The sequence below is a fragment of the Eriocheir sinensis genome, chromosome 41 (assembly GCF_024679095.1).
Source record: "Eriocheir sinensis breed Jianghai 21 chromosome 41, ASM2467909v1, whole genome shotgun sequence".
In the NCBI taxonomy this organism is placed as follows: Eukaryota; Metazoa; Arthropoda; class Malacostraca; order Decapoda; family Varunidae; genus Eriocheir; species Eriocheir sinensis.
Genome location: NC_066549.1, coordinates 7,430,038 through 7,452,743, shown reverse-complemented (window position 1 = coordinate 7,452,743; position 22,706 = coordinate 7,430,038). Strand labels below are relative to the sequence as shown.

General features: G+C 42.2%; 2 protein-coding genes across 5 annotated transcripts in view; both read left to right on the top strand.

Annotated features, from left to right (window-relative positions):
• Positions 1 to 13,113, top strand: part of LOC127009603 (carnitine O-palmitoyltransferase 1, liver isoform-like) — a 33,164-nt gene extending 20,051 nt beyond the window's left edge. For 2 of the 3 annotated variants that reach the window (XM_050882818.1, XM_050882820.1), the window contains exons 12-18: positions 994 to 1,059; positions 4,555 to 4,669; positions 4,774 to 4,908; positions 5,282 to 5,416; positions 6,336 to 6,485; positions 7,472 to 7,681; positions 8,511 to 13,113. In XM_050882818.1, coding sequence (XP_050738775.1) covers positions 994 to 1,059; positions 4,555 to 4,669; positions 4,774 to 4,908; positions 5,282 to 5,416; positions 6,336 to 6,485; positions 7,472 to 7,681; positions 8,511 to 8,591 — 892 coding nt within the window. In that variant the 3' untranslated portion in view covers positions 8,592 to 13,113. Of the gene's footprint in view, positions 1 to 993; positions 1,060 to 1,774; positions 1,841 to 4,554; positions 4,670 to 4,773; positions 4,909 to 5,281; positions 5,417 to 6,335; positions 6,486 to 7,471; positions 7,682 to 8,510 lie in introns of all 3 variants that reach the window. The other variant, XM_050882819.1, reaches the window with a different exon arrangement.
• A 5,932-nt stretch (positions 13,114 to 19,045) lies between these two features.
• Positions 19,046 to 22,706, top strand: part of LOC127009602 (MAM and LDL-receptor class A domain-containing protein 1-like) — a 74,479-nt gene continuing 70,818 nt past the window's right edge. For both annotated transcript variants that reach the window (XM_050882816.1, XM_050882815.1), the window contains exon 1: positions 19,046 to 19,198. The gene's annotated coding sequence lies outside the window, so the exon portion shown is untranslated. The remainder of the gene's footprint in view (positions 19,199 to 22,706) is intronic.

Here is a 22,706-nt window from a genome sequence, read left to right as displayed (position 1 = left end):
AAGCTATACAAGGAAGCCAAAAATAGATATGTCTCCAAGGTAACCAAAAAGGATGTTGGTAAAAAGGAGTGGTTTAACAAGATATGCGAGACTGCTAGAAAGAGAAGAGAGGAAGCTTGGAAGGGATGGAGAAGACGAAGAAGAATCAACTCTTGAAACGATTTCAAACAAGCAAGGAATGCATATACAAAGATTAGAATAGAAGAAAAAAGAAAATATGAAAAAGATATAATCGACAAGTGCAAAGACCAACCCAAACTATTCTAAACTATTCTATAGACATGTGAATGGCAAATTAAAGACTAGAGAAAAAATCAATAGCATGGGGCTCACAACCCTGGAGAGAAGAGAAAGAGGAGATTTGATAGCTGTGTACAGGGTGGTGAGTGGAGTGGAGCATTTGGACAGAGGTCCTGTGTGTGTGGAACGAGAGAGAAACAAGAGGACATGGAAAGAAGTTGAGGGCGACCACGTGCAGGAGAGATGTGAAAAAGTTAGCTTCCCAAACAGAAGCATTGAGCTATGGAATAGACTGAAGGAGGAGGTGGTTTGTGCAAGAAACATTCATGATTTTAAGGAAAAGTTGGGTAAGAGCGGATATGGAGACAGGGCAGCGCGAGCGTAAGCCACACGACGTAAGCCCAGGCCCTGTATAATTACAACTAGGTAAATACACACACACACACACACACACACACACACACACACACACACACACACACACACACACACACACACACACACACACACAAAGTTTTGTTTTTTCTTGCATTTCTAATGAATTTAATTTCTGTAGTTATAGATGTTTCTTGTTCTTATTTTTCATCCCTCCCTGGTTGCTGTTACTGCTGCTGCTGCTGCTGCCACCACTACCCATGGTGGTGGTGCAGCAGCTGCCCTTCATGCAGGTCCTGGAAGCCGCCCGGCAGTGTTCATCTCCGAATGTGTTTTGTATTGCTAATGAGAGTCGTCCCTACTTCTTCCTCCCTACAGGGCGGATGCAGCCATCATGTCTCATCTCTGGGAGTATGTTCTTACTGAGGACCTCATAGCGCTAGGGTGAGAGTGCCTTCTTAGCAAAACGCTTCATTCGTCTTGCTTTTCCTTCATTTCTCGCCGCACCAGAGCTGGATGATATGTGTAGCAAGGCAAATAATAAATCACTGGACCAGCCTGCAGAGCCAGTGCCTTGCCTCCTCCATCTTTCCCATTCTGTATATGGCACCTCACCTCTACCATGCACATTCAGTCATTGCTGAAGTATCCTATTCTTATATTTCCATTTCTTTATTCCTAGAATCTGGTCACATGTCTCTTGTGTCTGTCTACTGATTACTATGTCTCGGGCCACATTTTCTTGTTGCTGTCTCTTCTGCTTTCCTCTGCCTCAACATCGGCATGCTGATGTTTGTCTGATCTTCTGCCTCTTCTTTTTACTGTTTTATCTGTGTTTGGCCAGAGGGAATATGTTGCAGGTTATACGGGTTAGGTTTTAGCTGTTTTCTTTGCTTTTCCTTCTGTAACTATCCAGATGAATTTTCAATGGAGGATGATAAAATTGAAGAAAGAGAGTAATTTGGAATAATTTCATGAAGTTAGAAACAAGAAAACGGAGATTATTGTTAGACTTAAGCCTGAGGAAATTTGAGCTTCCAATATCTCTAAGAAAACATCTGGACTATAGTTACAGAGTCTCCATTAGCCCACCCCTGTGTCTTTACCCTTGTCCTGTTTGGTAGTTGTAAACCTATAAATTTTCTTGATGTCTCCTCAGGGCTGATGCCCCCATCATGGGCCACATGTGGGAGTACATTATTGGCGAGGATGTCTTTGAGTTTGGGTATGGAGCAGCATGGCCAGTAGTGTGATTTGTGGTTTTGCTTGTAGTACATAATCCAAGATAGTATGTAACCCGAGATATTATGTAACCCAAGTTATTCTTTAACCCAATAATAAGGCTATAACTGAGGATGGGCTTTGGTGGACTACTTGCTTGGTATAAAATTAAGTGGGTCAGGGTTATTCTTGTGGGTGGATGTAGAGTTTGCGTGTGTGTGTGTGTGTATGTGTGTGTGTTTACCTAGTTGTAGTTTTACAGGGCCTGGGCTGTATGCTCGTGTGGTCCCGTCTCCATATCTATATTTATCCAACTTTTCCTTAAAGCTTCGCACACTCCTCGCCGATACTACATGTGCTTTTCTGGGGATAGTGTGTCTTACATCGTTACTCCCAAATCTTTTTCTTCATGTATCACCTTTAAGTTTTCTTCTCCCATCCTGTATGTTTTTTACTGTTCCCCATTTCCATAACATGCCAAATTATAGGTGCGACTTATACTTCGTTGCGTCTTATATGGCGGGAAATACGGTACTTCTTCCTCTATCTTTTCCTCCTCTTCAGTATTCATATTTCTCATTAGTATACTTTTCACCTTACTCCTCTCATAACTCTCTCTGAGCCTTCACTGTTTTTTTTTTTCTTCCTTTACACCGAGCACTATAACACTTTCTTTTCTGCCATCTCCCTCACCATTGTTCCTCAGTTTCTATGTCCTGCCTCTGTTCCTGTTGCTGTTGCTCTTGAATTTCCCAAGAGCTTGTTTTTTCCTTGTCTTTTTCACTTCACTCCTTCAATTCATCATTAACCACATCCTTAATCTTTTCCTCTACCCTTACACCCACACTCTGCTGATCATTTCCTATCATCTTTGCTACCTCTCTTTTTATCATTTCTTCATCTTCTCCATGTCTTTGTTTGTCCCCATCAGACTCCTCTCTCTTTCCATATTCAAAATTTGTATCATGGTCTTTTGTTAATTTTTCCATCTTCAGTTGTGGTGTTTCTTTTTGGCTTTCCAACTGATCCTTAGTCATATTAATTATTTCTTAAGTTTTCCACAATTTTCTTTGTCTCCTCGTCTCTTCTTGCCTCATCATCTCTCTTTTTCACCTCGGTCAGTGCCTGAATCACTTACCCAAACTCCGCTCTCAACTTCCTCATTTCTATCACTATTTTGTCACAGTCCTGCTCCACTTTGTTCATCCTTTTCCATTGTATAGGTTCCATTGTTGATTTTGGCGTGAAACCCTCAAAATTCTCTCCCGAGTCCTCTTCCCGCCGATTTAGAGACACCATCTTGAATCTTTGTTTACCTTCCTTCCCACCTCCTTCCTCTCCTTCTCCTCCTCCCCATTAAACTTATCACTTCTCACTCATATTTCTCACAATTTCTAGACTTCTAGGAGACGGGACTAATTTACTTAGCTGTTGCTCGGGCCTAATCGACTTGCAAATAGTTTGTTGATCTCCGCCTTGTCTGTCCACATCCTTTCGCTTCTGTTGTCGGCGTTTGTGTGTGTGTGTGTGTGTGTGTGAGAGAGATCTGGAAGGTAAGGGTTGCCACTTTGATTAAAAAAAAATGCTTTGAGGTTGGTTTCAACAAGGTTGGTATTTCAAGTTGATTTAATATATTTTCAGTTGGTTTTCTTCTTTTATCGTAATTAATTTAGTGGTGTTTGTTGGGGTTTGATATGCAGTTTGACACTTGATTACCTTGTATGGCTCTGCTTGTGCAGCTTGACTTTGATCCTTTACATCAGCTGAGCTTTGAGATGTGGGGAAAACTACTTTAGTACAGCAATAATTTTTATATTAGTCTAAAAAGGGACAATACTTACTGTTGTTTGTTTGAATCTCAATGCACTGCTTTCTTTCTTGCCTCAGTATTTGACCATGTAGAATGAATGCATTGTTTTAGAAAAAATTACATTAGATACTTGAACTTATAAAGTAGAAACAATATCATCAGACAAAGTAGTAATAATATATATATATATATATATATATATATATATATATATATATATATATATATATATATATATATATATATATATATATATATATATATATATATATATATATATATATATATATATATATATATATATATATATATATATATATATATATATATATATATATATATATATATATATATATATATATATATATATATATATATATATATATATATATATATATATTTGATCACAAATTTTATCAGATATGAAATTCATGGACAAAGGTCACATTCTGTTTTATGTCTATATGATAATGACATCATTGAATTGAAGTTCAACCAGCACTTCATAGCTTAACTTACATTTAACTAAAAAAATAACTTTTCTGGGATGTTTACATATGTATTTTATAGCATTCAAACTAATATACATAATGTATTTTCCATGCCTCCTTGAACTTCTACAGAAAGTAAGTGCAAGCATTTATAAAAATAGTATCCTACATAACTGTCTGCAATTGCCTCAAGTATAGAACAGTTATTTGTTCTGATCATCTCCTTATATTGTATTCATTGTAGGTATTCACTGCATAATAATATAGCAACATACAACCTGTTGTACTAGAATTTGAATATTTCACTAGGGATACAATGCATAGTGTAACAGACACAAGAAGAGTAGCATAGATGAAATTTTAGGTGTGAAATATTTAGCCAAACCCTTGCCTGCCACTTGTAACCCACTGCTACAGATACGATGACGAGGGTAACTGTGTGGGCAAAGTGACCTGCAACCCACCTGTACCAACTCGCCTCAAGTGGGACTTTAGTCAGGAGTGCCTGCAAGCCATCGATACCTCCTTCAGGGTGAGAAGATTCTTCATTCACTAGCAAAGTGATGGCTCATCTAATGCCTTACTGTAAAATTTGAAGTGAAATTCATATGATATGGCAGTACTTCTCTCCCCCAGGTTGCCGATGCCCTTTTGAACGACGTGGACCTGCGTCTGCTGATGCACACAGCATATGGCAAGGGCTTCATGAAGGGATGCCGCCTCTCTCCTGATGCTTACACCCAGATGGCTCTCCAGCTGGCCTACTACAGGGTGGGTTGGGCAGGGGAGGGGCCACCAGGGAAAGTTGGGGGAAAATGTTATCATATGTTCATGGTAACTGGCAAACATTCTCAGATTTACTTGTTGTTGGTGTCTTGACTGCTGGCTCCTGGGTGTGACCTGCTATATGTGCTATGATTATTTTATGGAAATTTGAAGCTGTGTGGAGAAAATAAAAGAAATTAGTTAAAAAAAAGTCTGGTTTGCTACTTAACAAGTTTTGTTCTTCAGTTATTCTATTACATATCTTAATGATTGAGCTAAATGACAATATTTTATACAAAATTCATACTTTGTTTTATTCCTGCAAAGTCCGTGGGTTTAATGTTTGAAACTAACTATTTTGTTTATTTCTTTGTAACAGGATGCAGGCAAGTTTAACCTGACGTATGAAGCCAGTATGACGCGCCTCTTCCGTGACGGTCGAACGGAGACTGTGCGGCCGTGCACTATTGAGTCCTCTGCCTGGGTGAAGGCCATGGAGGACAAGAATGTCTCGGTGAGTGATGCCCCCTCGCCCATCCTCCTTGTCCCTCATTCCCAGCAACAGAAAATTTTGAAATGTGTTAATAGATTTGTTTCAAATAATAAAACTTAATTATGAATCTAATAATCAAATCCAGTGGGTATAGAGCATAAGTTAGCGATAGGGTCAGTGTTGGCTTTCCAGTGTTGTTGTGGGTCAAAGCTGAACTTCAAAAACAACAAACAAATTCATCTGTTGTGGTCCCTCCATGAGATAAGCTTTTGTGAGTGAAAAGGACATCAAATAAATAGATACAGGCTCAGGGGCTGGATGTGAGGGCTGATGCAACAAACAGCTAACTTTACCCCTACATTTTTGTTATGATGATGAGGTTTCAGGCCCCAGTCCGCCGCCGTAGCAGCGCTCCACAGATGTATTATGTAAGATATTAGTTTGGAGGTTGAAAAGGGCCCCAGTGGATTACATGATGGGGAAAAATGCTCTTAGGAAAATGACGATGGGTAAGAATTTAAAAAGTAGAGAATGCATTACTGACTTTTCTCTGAGTATAAGGATATCTGCAAGTATATTTGGTAAAATGAGACTCTGGCAAAACTTAAGAGTTTAGACCCCACAAAACTGTCGAGTGAAATGTGGTTGAAAAGGTGTGACAAAACTTTGATAAATGAATCCCAGAAAGTAAATAGCCTGAAAATGAAAGACTTTACATGGATATTTGGTGTAAGTTGTTGTATTGGTTAAGGCCTCTGGAAAGAATGGCAGTCAGTTGTTGTATTGGTTAAGGCCTCTGGAAAGAATGGCAGTCATCAGCAAAGTTTCACCGATACCTTTTTATTTTTTGCCCATCATAAAAAATATCCTTAATTTCTGGCATTGTTTTATGACAAAATATTATGGTTTGTAAACAGATTCTTCTCTACCCTCCGTCCAGAATGCCAAGCGTGTGGAGCTGCTGAAGATGGCCTGTGACCAGCACCAGCTAGGCTACCGTGATGCGATGTGTGGCAAGGGTATTGACCGTCACCTCTTCTGTTTGTATGTCGTCTCCAAGTACCTGGAAGTGGACAGTCCTTTCCTTAACGTGAGTATTGCATAACAGCTCTCCCCTGCCGAAGGTGTTCAGTAATGAGTGGGTGATGTGAAGCATGTCATCATCATCATCATTTCATCGACGCCTGCTCCTTGGAGCTCCCACAAGGGGATGGCCACGGCAGAAGAGCTTCCAACTTTCTCTATCCAGACACTCCCTCCTTTACTGCTCAAGGTTTCTCAAAGATCTTTCCACTCTTTCCCTAATGTACTCTTGCACCCTATCTCTCCATTTCACTGGAGGTCGTCCTCTAGCATTCCCTCCCTCCATTTCACTCACATACACCCTTCTGGTCATCTTACTCTCCTCCATTGGCTCCATGTGGCCAAACCACTTTAGAGTCTGTTGCTTCACTTTTTCCACCACTCCACACTTCTTCCCTTCAGCCCTGTGACACATTCCAAAATGCCTGTACACACATTCATTACTCATTCCATCCATTTTACTCACACCACAAGCACTCCTCAAATAACTCGTTTCCACTGCCTGCACTCTAGACCTCTGACTTTCATTTCAGGAACTTTTTACCTAAAACCTTCGGAAACATGCTCATAAAGGGTTTGCCATGACCCATGAACAATTTCTATTTTTTTTCGGCCTGCTACCCGGACGCTCGCCTTAAGGAACATGGCTCACCTGTACTATAAAATAAATGTGCTTTTATGCTACAATGACGTTGCCTTTTTACTTATTCAGCTTTGTCATTCATACATCTTTTTCACAGATAATTCTCTTCCATAGTTCTACCCTTTCTTGTTTGATTTCCCATTCTTTACTTTCATATTGCCTCTTTGCATGACTTTTTCTCACACTTTATTCCCTCTCATTTTTGTCATAGCCTCCCTCTCATTTTTGTCATAGCCTCCCTCTCATTTTTGTCATAGCCTCCCTCTCATTTTTGTCATAGCCTCCCTCTCATTTGTCATATCCTTGAATGTTTGTCATAGCACCCCCTTAAACTCTCTTTGATGCTGCAGGAGGTGCTGTCTGAGCCCTGGCGCCTTAGCACTTCGCAGACGCCTCATGGCCAGACCAGCAAGATGGACCTTTCCAAGAATCCTAAGTGCATCAGTGCCGGTGGAGGCTTTGGACCTGTGGCTGACGATGGTTATGGAGTGTCCTACATCATTGCCGGGGAGGAGACTATCTTCTTCCATGTGTCCAGCAAAAAGAGCTCCTCCGTCACAGTAAGTTTGAGCGACATGTTTGCTTCATTCCTTTCATTTAGATATAGCAAAAGAAAACCGTATTAGCCATAGGAATTATAAGTGTACAATCAGTGCCTGAAAAACACCATTATTAGCAGCAACATTCTCTGCCCGACATTATAATACATGTCTAAAGGATGGATTGGTGCTGCCACCCATGGACTTTCACACACTTTTCCTATTTAAAACCCTCCAATCACTATATTTTTAATTGAAATAAAAATACTAAATTAATTGACATGAGTAATATAAAACTCATCATAAAGGAGTTAGTGAGGTTTTTGGTGTGTGTGCATGGAGGTCGCTGTGTTGCTCTACAGTTTTTGTATTGCTATATTTGCATTTTTTGCCAATATAAAGTCAGTCAATTTGCATGATATTGATATAAAATGTTTTCCTGTGGCACTATATGGTTGCAGTTTTACTTTAGAAAATGTAGAAAGACATTCATCATCACTTTAGACCCCTTTAAGTAATATACAGTACCCTCCCGAGCTTCGGGCTATCCAAGTTTCACACTTGGTCCTAAATTCTTACCATCCCGACTGTCATGCATTATCACTGGCCGTCACTGAGAACTTTGTCCTGGGGTGGCACTTAGGCATGTAAGGGCTCTGTGTCATGGGCAAAGTGCTTGGAGGGGCCACAAGCTTTGGTGCCATCCCACTTTAGAGAAATGTGACTCAGGGAACATTTGGGTGGGGAACATTGGTGTGTTTATGGACAGGCTTAGATGAAATGTGGAATCCCTTTGTTTTAAAAGTTTTAAAAGTTAAGCGAATTAATTGTTCTTCATTCTTACTTTCAGGATTCTAAGAGGTTTGCACGTCAGATAGAGAAGGCGCTCAGTGACATGAAGAATCTCTATGCTGGACTGGCCAAGAAATAATGACAACACAGTTAGGCTTTTTATGGACTTGGATGTAGGAGGGTCCATTGCTGCGTGATCTTGGAAGTCCTTCAACTCTCAAGGTTTGGCTGACAGGAACAGGAGAAACACTGACAGTGTAAATGTGACATGTTTCTGGTTGTGTAGGGAGGATCAAGTCCCCTTTTTATGACTTTTAATGCATTATGTTTACAGTTTTAATTTTTTTATTTTAATTTTTACTTCCATCTGATTGATTTTATCATTTCTCGTTGGTAAAATACTGGAGGGAAGATAAATTTTAAAGGCTAATACACACTACTAAGAATTTCAGGCAAATGTTTTGGCTGTACAGGATGGTGGTTTTTGTTTGACAGATTTAAATATACAATCATTGAGTTCCCTTCCCTTGTGAGCAGTAACACACTAGTTGGTGGCTCACACTGCATGCTTCTTCTCTTTGCCTGTGTCTGTCATGCTACAGTGAGATGAGATTACTTGTAGTTGTAATGAAATAGTTTTGTTTTTACTTGTGCACTTTGGTACACTTTCATATCAAATCAAAACCTTACCTGCACATACAAACATGCACAGGAGACACACGTACATTCCTACACACAAGACATCAAGCACACGGTCCATTGCCATGTGTCAGCAAGGCAAGTGTAGTGAAGTGTTAAAGGAGTCATGGGTATATATATGTATAGATAATTATGTATAAAGATTCAGATGTTTATTATCCTTGTTTTATCAATGTTGCTTAATTTTAGTCTGGACACATAGATTAGGTACAGAGAAGATGGATGATGTAGGTTGCATTTGCTGGATGTTTTCATCATCATTTTGGGAGCCAGTATTATGGACTTACTCATTAATTCTTTGGAAATATCTTAATTTTTTTTTAAATTATGGTTTGGGGTTTAAGTATTTTATTAATTAGATGTGGGGAATCTAGATTAACATTTCTTGAATTTAAAAAAAGTACAACTAATGTTGCAGGACATTTTGTTTTAAGGAAACATGTCCTTGCACTGCCATTGTTTTGTTACAAATATGGTAGCTTTCACATGGCTCAGTGTTATAACCTGTTTGTTCTTGTTGATGTAGGTAACTTTACACTCCTGAGAGCAGCATCTGTTGGTGTTCAGAGGTTCACAGGTAGGTATGTCAGGGTATGAGGGAGTGTGGGGGGAGCTCTAGGCCCACACTCATGGTTCACTTTCCACATGAAGAATGGAGGATGGAGTTGATATAAAATTAACCCGTTAGCTACGGCGATCATGTTTCTTAAAAGACCCCTCTAAGCGAATTAATGAGAAAAAAATCATCACTCACAAAAACTAATATATGTATCAATGCATTTGTGATCAAATGCATATATATATATATATATATATATATATATATATATATATATATATATATATATATATATATATATATATATATATATATATATATATATATATATATATATATATATATTGGGGGGGTTATGTCATGGCAAGAATTTGGCCCGTCGCTGGTACGCGGTAAAGCCACATATTTGGCCCGTCACAGCTACCGGGCTAAGAAATGCAAATTGTAGACTTAAACACATATTAAGGTGTGGAATTTTGATAAAAAAGGAATGCACTGAACTAATCCAGTTACATATTAAGCTTCATAAGTATGATGTTGCTGTATAGTAAATCTATTTTCACCAGCAGTATGAGTAAATTCACCAAATCTTTTCATTTGATTGCACTTCAGATGTGGAAACACAAATAATCAATGTTGTCAATGATAAAGGTGATGGCTATTTCACAAATAAGGTAATGGGTATTGAAAACTACAAACAAAATGGTAAAATCTTTTAAGGAAATTATGATGTTGAAGGTGCAGATGTAAGCAGTTCATACCTACTGTCAGTTTGTTGTTATGGATCATCCATGAGCTGTGTGCATTCTGGCCATCCAAAGGGAAGTAGATTCATCCCTCCTTCCTCATGTGGGCCCAAGATTAGATCTGATGATTTCTGTCTTCATTAGTTTGTTAACATTGAGACAGCTGTTTTTTTATCTTGCAGGATCTTATAATGAGGTAGTGAATTATTTTTATGCTCAGTTATTATTTATGAAACTTCTTGCCATTCATTCATTCAGGAACTAAGGAGAGTCATGTAAGAATGGTGAATTTCTGGCACCGACAATTCTACGCTTTATTCAAATGAATGTGGAGAAAATATGAAACCCTTTAATGACAAGAAAATTAAGTTAAATAACAGATCTCCTCCTTGCATGATTCCTTGTGGTAGATGGTGAGGGTGGTGGTGAGTATCATGCCTTGTCTTGCCACCGCTCCAGCATCTAGATTTGTTGTGACAGCATTGTGTTGTGTCCTAGACCCATGTGATGGATCCTGTTTGTGGCTTTCCTTCTGGACCTCCTTGTGACAATCAAATCATGAGGTGTTGAGCCTTGAGGAGGTGTGTAAGGTGTCACTGCTCAAATCCTTGGGAGTCCTTGGGTGCAGAATGTCTGACTTTACTTGCACCTGTGTTCACAGAAGATTAGAGACACCGTCTAGGGCAGCTGGAGTGCTTTTTAGCTTACTGGAGGTCATAGCCAAGTCTAGGAGGCAGTGAAGCATTGTTTTGGATCAATTAGTTTTATATTTATCAATCGAATGTGTACTTAGCTAAGGTTTTAATGGCCAGTTGGTTGCTAATTTTGCCAGAGTGGGTACATCATCTGAGGCAGTTGCATTTAGTAAGGTTGAACCAGATCCTTGTATAATTTATTGTCATTTACTAAACTGATTTATCTGAGCTTTTAACTAAATCGAGAAAAGTCCATGGCACATCATGTTTTTGTTCATCATTAGGGTGTGTAGGGAGACAAGTTCAGAAGTAAAAATCCGAGCCAAACCCTAACGCTGAACGTGGTCAGTCCTACATGCTTTGGCAAGTGTACAATTGTGACATTCATCCTGCCCATCTTGTGACAAGTGGTTCCATGCCATCTTTCATGCATACTTTTATTTTATTTTTAGTAGAAGAAATTTTATTATATTTTTGTTATAGTTACTACAGAAACTTAAAACTTTATGAACCCAGTTCAGGTATTCTCACCAGGTGCCTCAATATCAATGCAATTATTCCTTAATGAACAATGCAATCTTGTGTAGTACTGCTCTTCTTGTAGCAATGTGTTCATAGTGTTTTAGAAGTAGTGTTCTAGACATAATAATAAATTAATAAAATGCATATAATTTTATACTTTCTCCTCTTGTTTCATATGATTTTTGTAAGTATTCCATCTTTTTTGCTCTTAATACTGGCAGGATTGAAGAAAATGCTAACAAAAATATTCAAGGAGGGCAGGAGTATGTGTGAGATTGCCAGTAAATTGGAAGCTGTTTGAATTGATTAAGTCTGATGCCAACTACCACATGAGCGTGTCATCCTAGAAGGTGTTCACCCAATTAACAAGTTTAAGGAAGTAGCCTGTGTAGGTGGAAAGTCTGAAGCAGCAACAACAGACTGGTAATGGCAACTCGCATCTATAAGCCATTGTGTAGTTTGGATCATTTAATTTTTTCCCCGTTCAGATAATTTCCTACAGACTTGTGTTCATAAATTTGCTGCATCTTGTCCTGTTTTAAGGTATTCAGTGGCACCCACCAGAAGGTAACTTGCCTTGTTTTATACCCATTTACATGTGTTCATTTCTTGTTGTATAATTGTGTAACATACTCTCATGTTATCTTTTTTCGTATGTAAAGTTTTCAGTCTTCCTTCATTGATAAAAGATCTTAAAATGGGCCACCTTGTATCAAGCCTCTGTAGTCTGTATGTATCTTTTCAATCTTCTTTTAAGGTGTCTTTGAAAGTAGGCTCTAAACATTGGCTTGATGTTCTAATGTTACATTTACAATATTAATTTATTATTAGGCGGTGGCCGAAGTGGTAACGTACTGGGCCCACATTCGCCGCGTGATGGACGACGCGGGTTCGAATCCTCACGCTACCACTTGGATTTTTCAGTCACCGCCGAGTGGCTTAAAACTACCCACATGCTGTCCTGAAGACCACCCATCAACCCAGACTCTAGAGGAAGCCGTCCAAGCGAATCAAGTACGAGTTCCGGGGGGCAGCATGAGCCAATGCAAGATGGCGCCACTATAAACACTCGCCTGCGCCAGAACGGGCTGGGCCGACCATCAGGCCCCACCTGGAAGAAGCCTTGGGCCGACCATCAGGCCCCACCAGGAAGATGCCTACCGGCGCAACAGGCAGCGACGTAAAAAAAATAAATAAATAAATAAATAAATAAATAAATAAATCCGTTCTAACATATCTATACATGACAAAGCTTAGTGTTAGCATTTTATTATTTTTATGAGCTGGTGATGTGTCTGTTGATGACTCACTCCAAGTTTGTTTCTCCAGATACATGTGTGTTTGTTTTCCAGCGGTTATGTCACATTTTTTCTGTGCTGAATTCCATCTACCATTTATACTTCAAATTACTATTTAAAAATATCAATTTTTTTGTGTGAATTTTCTTTATTTTTGGATCATTGTCACCATTTATTTAATTTACTGTAGTCCGGTAGCAAACTTAAAAGGCCTGCCTTGAAAACAAGTTCGGAAAATTTCAAAAGAAAGGTAAAAAACATGCAAGTCAGAGGAGAAGATTCTCTCTCTCTCTCTCTCTCTCTCTCTCTCTCTCTCTCTCTCTCTCTCTCTCTCTCCTGTATGAAATGAATATTTATTTTTTCGATAAAAAAATAGCATATAATATAGTTATTATGGATGGACTCATAGTCTAATAACAATAACAGTATATATTACCAAACCTTTAAAAAAGAATCGGACATGAAGAATTATCTAATATATATGTTAATGAAATAATGGAGGCGAGAGGGAGAATGAAAACAACAACGCGCGCAGGACAAAATGGCGGAGAGAGTCTACTCGGCACGGTACCGGTACCGAGTGCCGAATAGAATCGATTCCACTCGGCACTCGGTACCAGTACCGAGCAGTCTGGTACCGGTACCTGCCCACCCCTAAATTGAAAGTACTATACCACGCATCTCCCACGCATGCCGTTCTGAAGCGTCCGTGTGTTATGTAACGTTGTGGGTCCGTGTGGGTCTTTGTCATTTTCTTTGCGATTAGTCCTTGCCCGTCGTGGCCCATTCAACGATGGGCAACGCAAGTCCTTGGGGGTCGTCTCCATGTCGTAGCATAGCGTTGGGGAGCGTTTGGGTGTCACGCAAATTATGTTGTGACATCGTTGTAGCGTAAGCCCCGCCCCTGTTTCCAACAGTTTCTGATGATGTCATCACGATTCCAACCGCGACTTCCATTTTTTGACATCGTGGCGGAATCGGGAGCAAAGGTCGTGACGGTGGGACCCCGTCTTTATTATGCTCTGCTGTATTCCTGTTGCACGCAGGAACAGTGATTTACGTTGATTGATTTCCCTTCGGTTTACATAATCAGAGCAACTGATTTACCGATTGGAATGGGTATTTGCTTAACTAGTCGTGGCAGCAAGGTAACAGAAGTACTTGATGAACACCTGTCCTAACGAAGGTCTGTTCGACACTGCATCTATTGACGCTTAGCTTTGTTATTATCATTGAGGGTTATGGTAATTAAGGTTACATGAAAAGAGCACATTAAAAACATCTTTAATAAAAGGAGATTATAAAGTTGTAAGATTCAGGTTTTCCAACAAAGGGAAACGGAGGGGAATGTAATATCAAATGAAATCGTGTCTCACTGTATACACAAATTAAAGGATTTACATAATAGAAATGCATGAAAATATGGGATATTACGAGCCTGGCTCAATCATGTAGTAATATAAGTAGATAAGAACACACACACACACACACACACACACACACACTACTTGGTCATCTCGTTAGCCTCCCGCCCAAATTGGGTAGGTACGCTTTTAGTGGATGATTCGCATTTTCCGTGATCGTGTCCCTCCCCTGCTGGGCGCAGATTGGGCGCACATTGTATCGTGTGCGTCGTGTGTGTTCTGGGTTTATCAAGGTTACCAGATTGTCGTACTGTACTCAGAACTATACATTTTTTTAACTTCAGACCCAAAACAAATGACAAAAAAATACGATATTCATTGAAGTTATTGTTAAAACCATCATTATTATGGATTTCTTTTATATTTTTGCAATAATTATGGGTCAGGAAACCGAAAAATATAATGTGCTGAGTACGACAGTCTGGTAACGCTGATGCCTGTTACCATGACAGCGCAAGTCACAGCCGCGTGGCCACAAGCATTTTTCGAGTGCTCGTCTGAGAGGAGTCCTTGCGGATCCAATTAGATAAGGAGAGGATGCGGCAGTGACATTGACTCGAGGTCGGCATTATAAGACACCTTCGCATCTCACATCAGCTATTCCTAAAGGTCAAAGAGGGGGGCAGTCGGGTTCTAATGAGTGTTTCTTTAGGTTCACGGTACAGAGGAAGGGTCAGACTACCACCAGGATCATAAAACTACCCCTGGAAATGCCCACAACTCCTACGAAAGCCTTGTCAAATATGTGTTGCTGGACGAGGAAATGTCTTGTAATACGACCAGAGGGATTATAAGACATACTCGCTGTTCTCATTTCCTATTTCTAGAGGTCAAAGAGGGGGTCAGTCGTGTTCTAATGATTGTCTCTTCAGGTTCACGGTACAGAAGAAGGGTCACACTACCACCAGGATCATAAAACTACTACTGTAAATGCCCACAACTCCTACGAAAGCCTTGTCAAATATGTGTTGCTGGACGAGGAAATGTCTTTTAATACGACCCCGAGCAGAATACCGTCACGCTCAAGCTAGTGCGTTTATGTAATACTGTTTGTGCTTAGAAGTATACGGCTTCTAATACACGTCTTCCAAGGTGGTCACGGTCAGTGGAGCCCAAAAGTAGCCTATTATGGTTTGGTGTTATTCTCGAGTGTGAAAATGTGAGGGTGGCGGCGTGCAGGGGTCCGTCACAACGCGGAAGCTTATAGTGCACCCGGCTGCCGTTTTTGGTACTATACGGTGAACCATGTTAGATACACTTGGTTGTCTTAAATATGATTAGTGGGATTTTTTTCTCATTTTTTTTTTTGCCCTTGAGCTGCTTCCTTCACTGTAAAAAAGAAGAGATATGGTAGATGAGAAAGACAATGAGGAGAGGAGGAATTAACAGGATCTCGCTAAAGTCATGCAGAGAGGAGGGCAGGGGTGACAGGAAGGGTGGAAAAAAGGGCGGGGAGGTGAGTGGCAGGATGAGAGTGGGCGGGTTGAGGGTGGAGTGCGGAGGACGAGCAAGGGACAAGCGACTGAGGAGGGGAAGGAAAATCAACCTGGCAATAGCGGCGAGAGGGACAATGTGTGAAAAGGGAAATATACAGGAAAGAGTAGAGAAGGAAGAGGCAAGGGGGGGGTGAGGGTGGAGGGTACAGGACTAACAAAGGACTAACTGAGGAGGGGAAAGAAGAGGAACCTGGCAATAGCGGCGAGAGGGACAATGTGTGAAAAGGGAGATATATAGGAAAGAGTAGAGGCGGAAGAGAAGGAAGAGGCAAGGGGGGGTGAGGGTAGAGGGGGCAGGACAAACAAATGACAAGCGACTGAGGAGGGGAAAGAAGAGCAACCTGGCAACAGAGGCGACGAGGGATAACGGGTGAGAGGGAAATACATATCCAGGAGAGTTGATTTACATAGATTTACATAGATATTCAGACCACACAAGTCCTATGATCCAGGCAAGATGATCTGACGTTAAACCTTGGTGAAATAAGTATCCAGGAGAGTTGATTTACATAGATTTACATAGATATTCAGACCACACAAGTCCTATGATCCAGGCAAGATGATCTGACGTTAAACCTTGGTGAAATAAGTATCCAGGAGAGAGTAGGTTTACATAGATTTACATAGATATTCACAGCACACAAGCCCTATGATCCAGACAAGATGATCTGGCGTTAAACCTACGTGAAATTATATGAAATCAAACGCCACTAACTTATATTTCTACTTTAATGAATATTGAGTCGAAGGAGGTGACGGTGAAGCTTGTTTTTAATGAGTCAATCGTACTGCACTGGGCCAGAATAAAAGGGAAAGAACATACATAGGAAAGAGTAGAGGGCAGACAAAGAATGGGTGATCAGTCTGAGTGTATAGGTGGAAAAAGGGGTGGAAAATATCAGTGTGTATGGTAGGGTAAGGAGGTAAGGGTAGGGTAAGGACAGGGTAGGGTAGGGAGGTAGGGTAAGGACAGGGTAGGGTAGGGAGGTAGGGTAAGGACAGGGTAGGGTAGGGAGGTAGGGTAAGGACAGGGTAGGGTAGGGAGGTAGGGTAAGGACAGGGTAGGATAGAGAGGTAGGGTAAGGACAGGGTAGGGTAGGGAGGTAGGGTAAGGACAGGGTAGGGTAAGGAGGTAAGGTAAGGACAGGGTAGGGGTGGGAGGTGGGGTAGGGGTAGGGAGGTGGGGTAAGGACAGGGGTAGGGGTGGGGAGGTAGGGTAAGGAGGTAGGTTAAGGACAGGGTAGGGTAAGGACAGGGTAGGATAGAGAGGTAGGGTAAGGACAGGGTAGGATAGAGAGGTAGGGTAAGGACAGGGTAGGGTAGGGAGGTAGGGTAAGGACAGGGTAGGGTAGGGAGGTAGGGTAAGGACAGGAGGTTAAGCAGCCCAAGCGGAAGAGAAGGGTCATATACATCCAAGAGTGGACGTACAAAACGGGAGAGCGAATGAGTCATGGTGGAGAGTGGCGAGAGTGGAGAGCGGGGTCGAAGGTATGTGAGGGGGCGTGTGAGGGTGTTGGGGGGGGGGGGGGTGGAAGTTATGGCATACGCTGGAAAAGTTATAATACGAGGGGTGGAAGGGAGGGAAGAGGGAAGGGATGATCGATATGAGAGTGAGGGAGGGAGGTGGTAGTTGTCTGTCCAGGTGCACTACAGAGGTGAGCAGGACTAATTAATGTATAGGTGTGTGGGTCACTGTCCTCTTAACAGCCACCTCGCCTTCCCCGCACGCTGAACGCTGGCGGGACAAAGGGCAGGGACGGGACGGTGACAGGCAAGGGGGGAGGGCGGCCAGCTAAAACAAAGAGCGACAACAACAATCAATAAACAACGGAGGAAGTGTGATATTTAATGGAGGGAGGAAATAAAACAACGAAAGAGGTAACGAAAAATAAAAGAAAACATGAGAAAGAATAAGAGTAAGAGGAATGTAAGGGGAAAGAAGGGAGGGAAGAGAAGGGAGAGAAGACGAGGAAGGGAGGAAAGTAGGGAGGGGGAGAGAAGCGTTTGTGTGAGGGAGGAATGTAAGGGGAAAGAAAGGGTATGACATTGAGTGGAGGAGGGGGAAGAGGAAGAAGAAAGGGAGGTGAGGATATGAGGAGGGGAAGGAGGGGGAGAAAAGAATGTCTATGAGGGGAGGGAGGAAAAAGAGGAATGTAAGGGGAAATGAGGAAGAGGAAGGGGAGGAGAGGACATAAGAGAGAGAAGGAGGGGGAGAGAGACGAAGGGGAGGGAAGGAAGGGAGGCGAAGGAGGAGGAGGAAGGGGAGACGAGGGGAGGAAGGGAGGAAAGGAGGGGAGATAAGCATGTTTGAAAGTGGAGGGGAGAAAAGGAGGAATGTAAGGGAAAGAAAGTGGGTGGAAAGGGAGAGGAAGGGGAGGGGAGAATATGAGGGAGGGAAGGAGGGGAAAAAAAACGAGGTGAGGGGAGAGAGAGGTAGGTAAGCAATCAGTAGAAGAGGAGGAATGTAAGGGAAGAGAAGGGGGTAGGAGGACATTGAGTGGAGGAGGAAGAGTGGAGGAAAGGGAGGAAGGAGGGGGAGAGGAGGGGGAGAGAAGCATGTCTAAGAGGGTAGGGAAGCGAGGAAGGAATATGAGGGGAAAAAAAGGGGTATGACACTGAGTAGGGGAGAGCAGCCGCGTGTTTCTGAGGGGAGAGAAGCGAGGGGAGAGAAGCGAGGGGAGAGGGAGAGAGGGAGGAAAAAAAGGGGGTATGACATTGAGAGGAAGGGGAGACGATGATACGGGGAAGGGGAGGCAAGGAAGAGGGGGAGAGGAACATGTTTCTGTGGGGAGGGAAGGGGTGGGGAGAGGGAGAGAGGGAGGGAAAAAAAGGGGTATAACATTGAGAGGAAGGGGAGACGATGATAAGAGGAAGGGGAGGGAAGAAGGAGGGGAGAGCAGCGTGTTCCTGAGGGGAGGGAAGCGAGGGGAGAGAAGGAGAAAAAAATGACATTGAGAGAGGGAGAGAGGAAGGAAAAAAAAAGGGGGTATGACACTGAGAGGAAGGGAAGACCAGGTACGAGGAAGGGGAGACAAGCAAGAGGGGGAGAGCAGCGTGTTTCTGTGGGGAGGGGAGGGAGGAAGAGAGAGAGAGAGAGGGAGAGAGGGTGGTAAATAGTGTTCCAGGCGAGGCGACAGTCACTCAGTCAGTCCCGTTCCCTCCCTCACGCCGGCCAGACATCCCTTCCGGCGGCGTCACCAGGTAGAGAGAGACTCGCAAACACCTGGACGCACACCTCACCTCACCTGACTCACCCGGCGCACACCTTGACCTTCCCTCCTGAGCCGTCGAGCGCAATCTAATCAAGGTGAGTGTGTGTGATGGATGCAAGCTGGTGTTTTCTGGCGGTTTGCAGGTGATGTGTTGGGGGGATAATCTGGTGCGAGGGAGATGGGTTTGTTAGGCTGGGGTGAGGAATACGGGGATTGGGAATGCTGTTGTTGCTGTTGCTGTCTGTCTGTCTGTGCGGTTTGCAGGTTATACATCGTTGGGGATAAGATTGTGTGTGGGAGATGGGTTAGCTTGGGGTTGGGGAATACGGGGTTAGGAATATTGTAGCTGTCTGTCTGTCTGTGCGGTTTGCAGGTTATACATCGTTGGGGATAAGATTGTGTGTGGGAGATGGGAGATGGGAATACGGGGTTAGGAATATTGTAGCTGTCTGTCTGTCTGTGCGGGCTCTGGTACGTGACATTGCCGGGTATATGTTAAACTACTGAATGGGTTGTTAAAATGACGAGGTGTGGTCCAATGGTCTATAGTCGCCTTTCTACCACGCTGTCTGTCTGTCTGTGCGTTCTCTGGATACGTGCAACTGCCGGGTATATGTTAAACTACTGAATGGGTTGTTAAAATGACGAGGTGTGGTCCAATGGTCTATAGTCGCCTTTCTACCACGCTGTCTGTCTGTCTGTGCGGGCTGTGGATACATGCCACTGGCGGAGATGTTAAACTACTGAATGGGTTGTTGAAATGACGAGGTGTTAGGGTCCAATGGTCGTTAGTCGCCTCTCTCTCTCTTACGCTGAACACAAATGGGACGAAGGGAAGGGACGATGAGGTGACAGGCAAGGGGTGGATGACTAAAACAAAAGCGACAGCAATGATAAACAGATAACAGATGATGAGGGAAAGACGAGGTGTTAGGGTCCAATGGTCGTTAGTCGCCTCTCTCTCGCGCTGAACACAAATGGGACAAAGGGAAGGAGGGGAGATCGACTGAAACAAAAGCGACAACAAAAACAAATAAATAACCGCGAGTGTGTGATAGACGGAGATGCGATAAAAAAACAAAAACAAAAAAAAACAACCCACTTTTTCCCTTTTGGTTTTGTTTTAAGCAGTGTACCCTGATGACCTCTTTGCCAGCTGCTCGACAGTGTACCAAAAGAGCCGTCTCGTGTTTCGTTAGTGTTTTGTGAAGAAAAAGACTTGTCATCCGTAGTGATAGGCTATCGCGACCCGTATGCTTTGAAGAACCGTGATGTGAGTGTGGAGCGCGTAGGAACTGAAGGATTATGGACGTGGAATAAAAATAGTAGTGGAAGGATGACTAGATGTAGGACATGCTCTGAAACGGTACCAGATTGAAGGATTAGGGGCGTTGGATAAAAATGATAGCGGGAAGAGGATGAAGAGTAGGATGTGCTCTTCAGCGTGTAGGGATAGAAGGATTGATGGTGTGGGATAAGAATGACAGTGAAGGGATAAGGAAGAGGTATAGGATATGTTCTTCAGCGTGTAGGGATTGAAGGATTGATGGTGTAGGATAAGAATGACAGTGAAGGGATAAGGAAGAGGTATAGGATATGTTCTTCAGCGTGTAGGGATAGAAGGATTGATGGTGTAGGATAAGAATGACAGTGAAGGGATAAGGAAGAGGTATAGGATATGTTCTTCAGCGTGTAGGGATTGAAGGATTGATGGTGTGAGATAAGAATGACAGTGAAGGGATAAGAAAGAGGTATAGGATATGTTCTTCAGCGTGTAGGGATTGAAGGATTGATGGCGTAGGATAAGAATGACAGTGGAGGGATAAGGAAGAGGTATAGGATATGTTCTTCAGCGTGTAGGGATTGAAGGATTGATGGCGTGGGATAAGAATGACAGTGGAGGGATAAGGAAGAGGTATAGGATATGTTCTTCAGCGTGTAGGGATAGAAGGACTGATGGCGTGGGATAAGAATGACAGTGGAGGGATAATGAAGAGGTATAGGATATGTTCTTGGTAGGGATTGAAGGATCAGTGAGTTGGATAAGAATGATCGTGGAGGGATAATGAAGAGGTATAGGATATGTTCTTGGTAGGGAATGAAGGATCAGTGAGTTGGATAAGAATGATCGTGGAGGGATAATGAAAAGGTATAGGATATGTTTTTTAGCGTGTATAGGAATAGAAGGATTACAAGCCCGGCGGACGAATGATAGTTGAAGGATAATGGGATACTGTAGGATATATTCTTCAACGTGTAAAGACTGGCTGATGAATGGATTGGGATAAGGATGACTGTGAAGGGATGACGAGATGTATGTAGGATATGTTTTTTGGTAGGGATTGAAGGATTGGTGGATTAAGAACGTGGGATAACAATGACAATGGAAGGATAATAAGGTACTGTAGGATATATTATTTAATGTGTATTGGAGGAGTACGCAAGGATTACAGATTGATATAAAGAGGTGTCCCGCGCGATTGTGTCACCACTAGAACAATGAGGAATCTGACAGGAGGAACTATTAATGGTCAGTCACATACTCACACCTGTCTGTCTGTCTGTCTGTCTAATTACCTATGCAGCCATCAGTCAATCATACCTGCCTCTTTGTCTGTCTGTCTGTCTGTCTGTCTAATTACCTGTGCAGCCATCAGTCATACCTGCCTCTTTGTCTGTCTGTCTGTCTGTCTGTCTGTCTGTCTAATTACCTGTGCAGCCATCAGTCATACCTGCCTCTTTGTCTGTCTGTTTGTCTGTCTAATAACTTGTGCAGCCATCGGTCATACCTGCCTGTCTGTCTGTCTGTCTGTCTAATTGCCTATGCAGCCGTCAGTCATACCTGCCTCTTTGTCTGTCTGTCTGTCTATCTGTCTGTCTGTCTGTCTCTGTCTATTCCATCATCAGTCTTATCTATCTGTCCGTCTGTCTGTTTGTCTGTCTATCTACTTATTCCACCATCAATCATATCTATTTATCTGTCTGTCTGTCTGTCTGTCTGTCTCTCTCCACATATTCCACCATCAGTCGGTCGTATTTATGTGTTTGTCTGTTCGTCTGTCTGTCTGTCTGCCTGTCTGTCTGTCCGTCTCTGTCTGTATCTGTTTATCTGTCTGTCAAAGTCAAAAGGGTTTATTTGCCAATTAACAACAATCATCATAAATATTAATGAAAAATAATTTATGTATCAAGGTAAAGCTTTCGTTAATAATGTCTAAAGTTCTCAAAGTTCTAAAGTTCCCAAAGTACACTCGTCATCATCATCATCATCATCATCATCATCATTATTCTCAACCATCACTATCCCACTGCAGAACAAAGGCCTTTCCCAACGTTCTCCACCTCTCACTCTGATATTAGGCGTGCTACATCATCATCACCATCATCATCATCATCATCATCATCATCTTCAGCCATCACTATCCCACTGCAGAACAAAGGCCTTTCCCAACGTTCTCCATCTCTCTCTTTCTCTGATATTAGGCGTACTACATCATCACCATCATCATCATCATCATCATCATCATCATCATCATCTTCAGCCATCACTATCCCACTGCAGAACAAAGGCCTTTCCCAACGTTCTCCATCTCTCACTCTCTG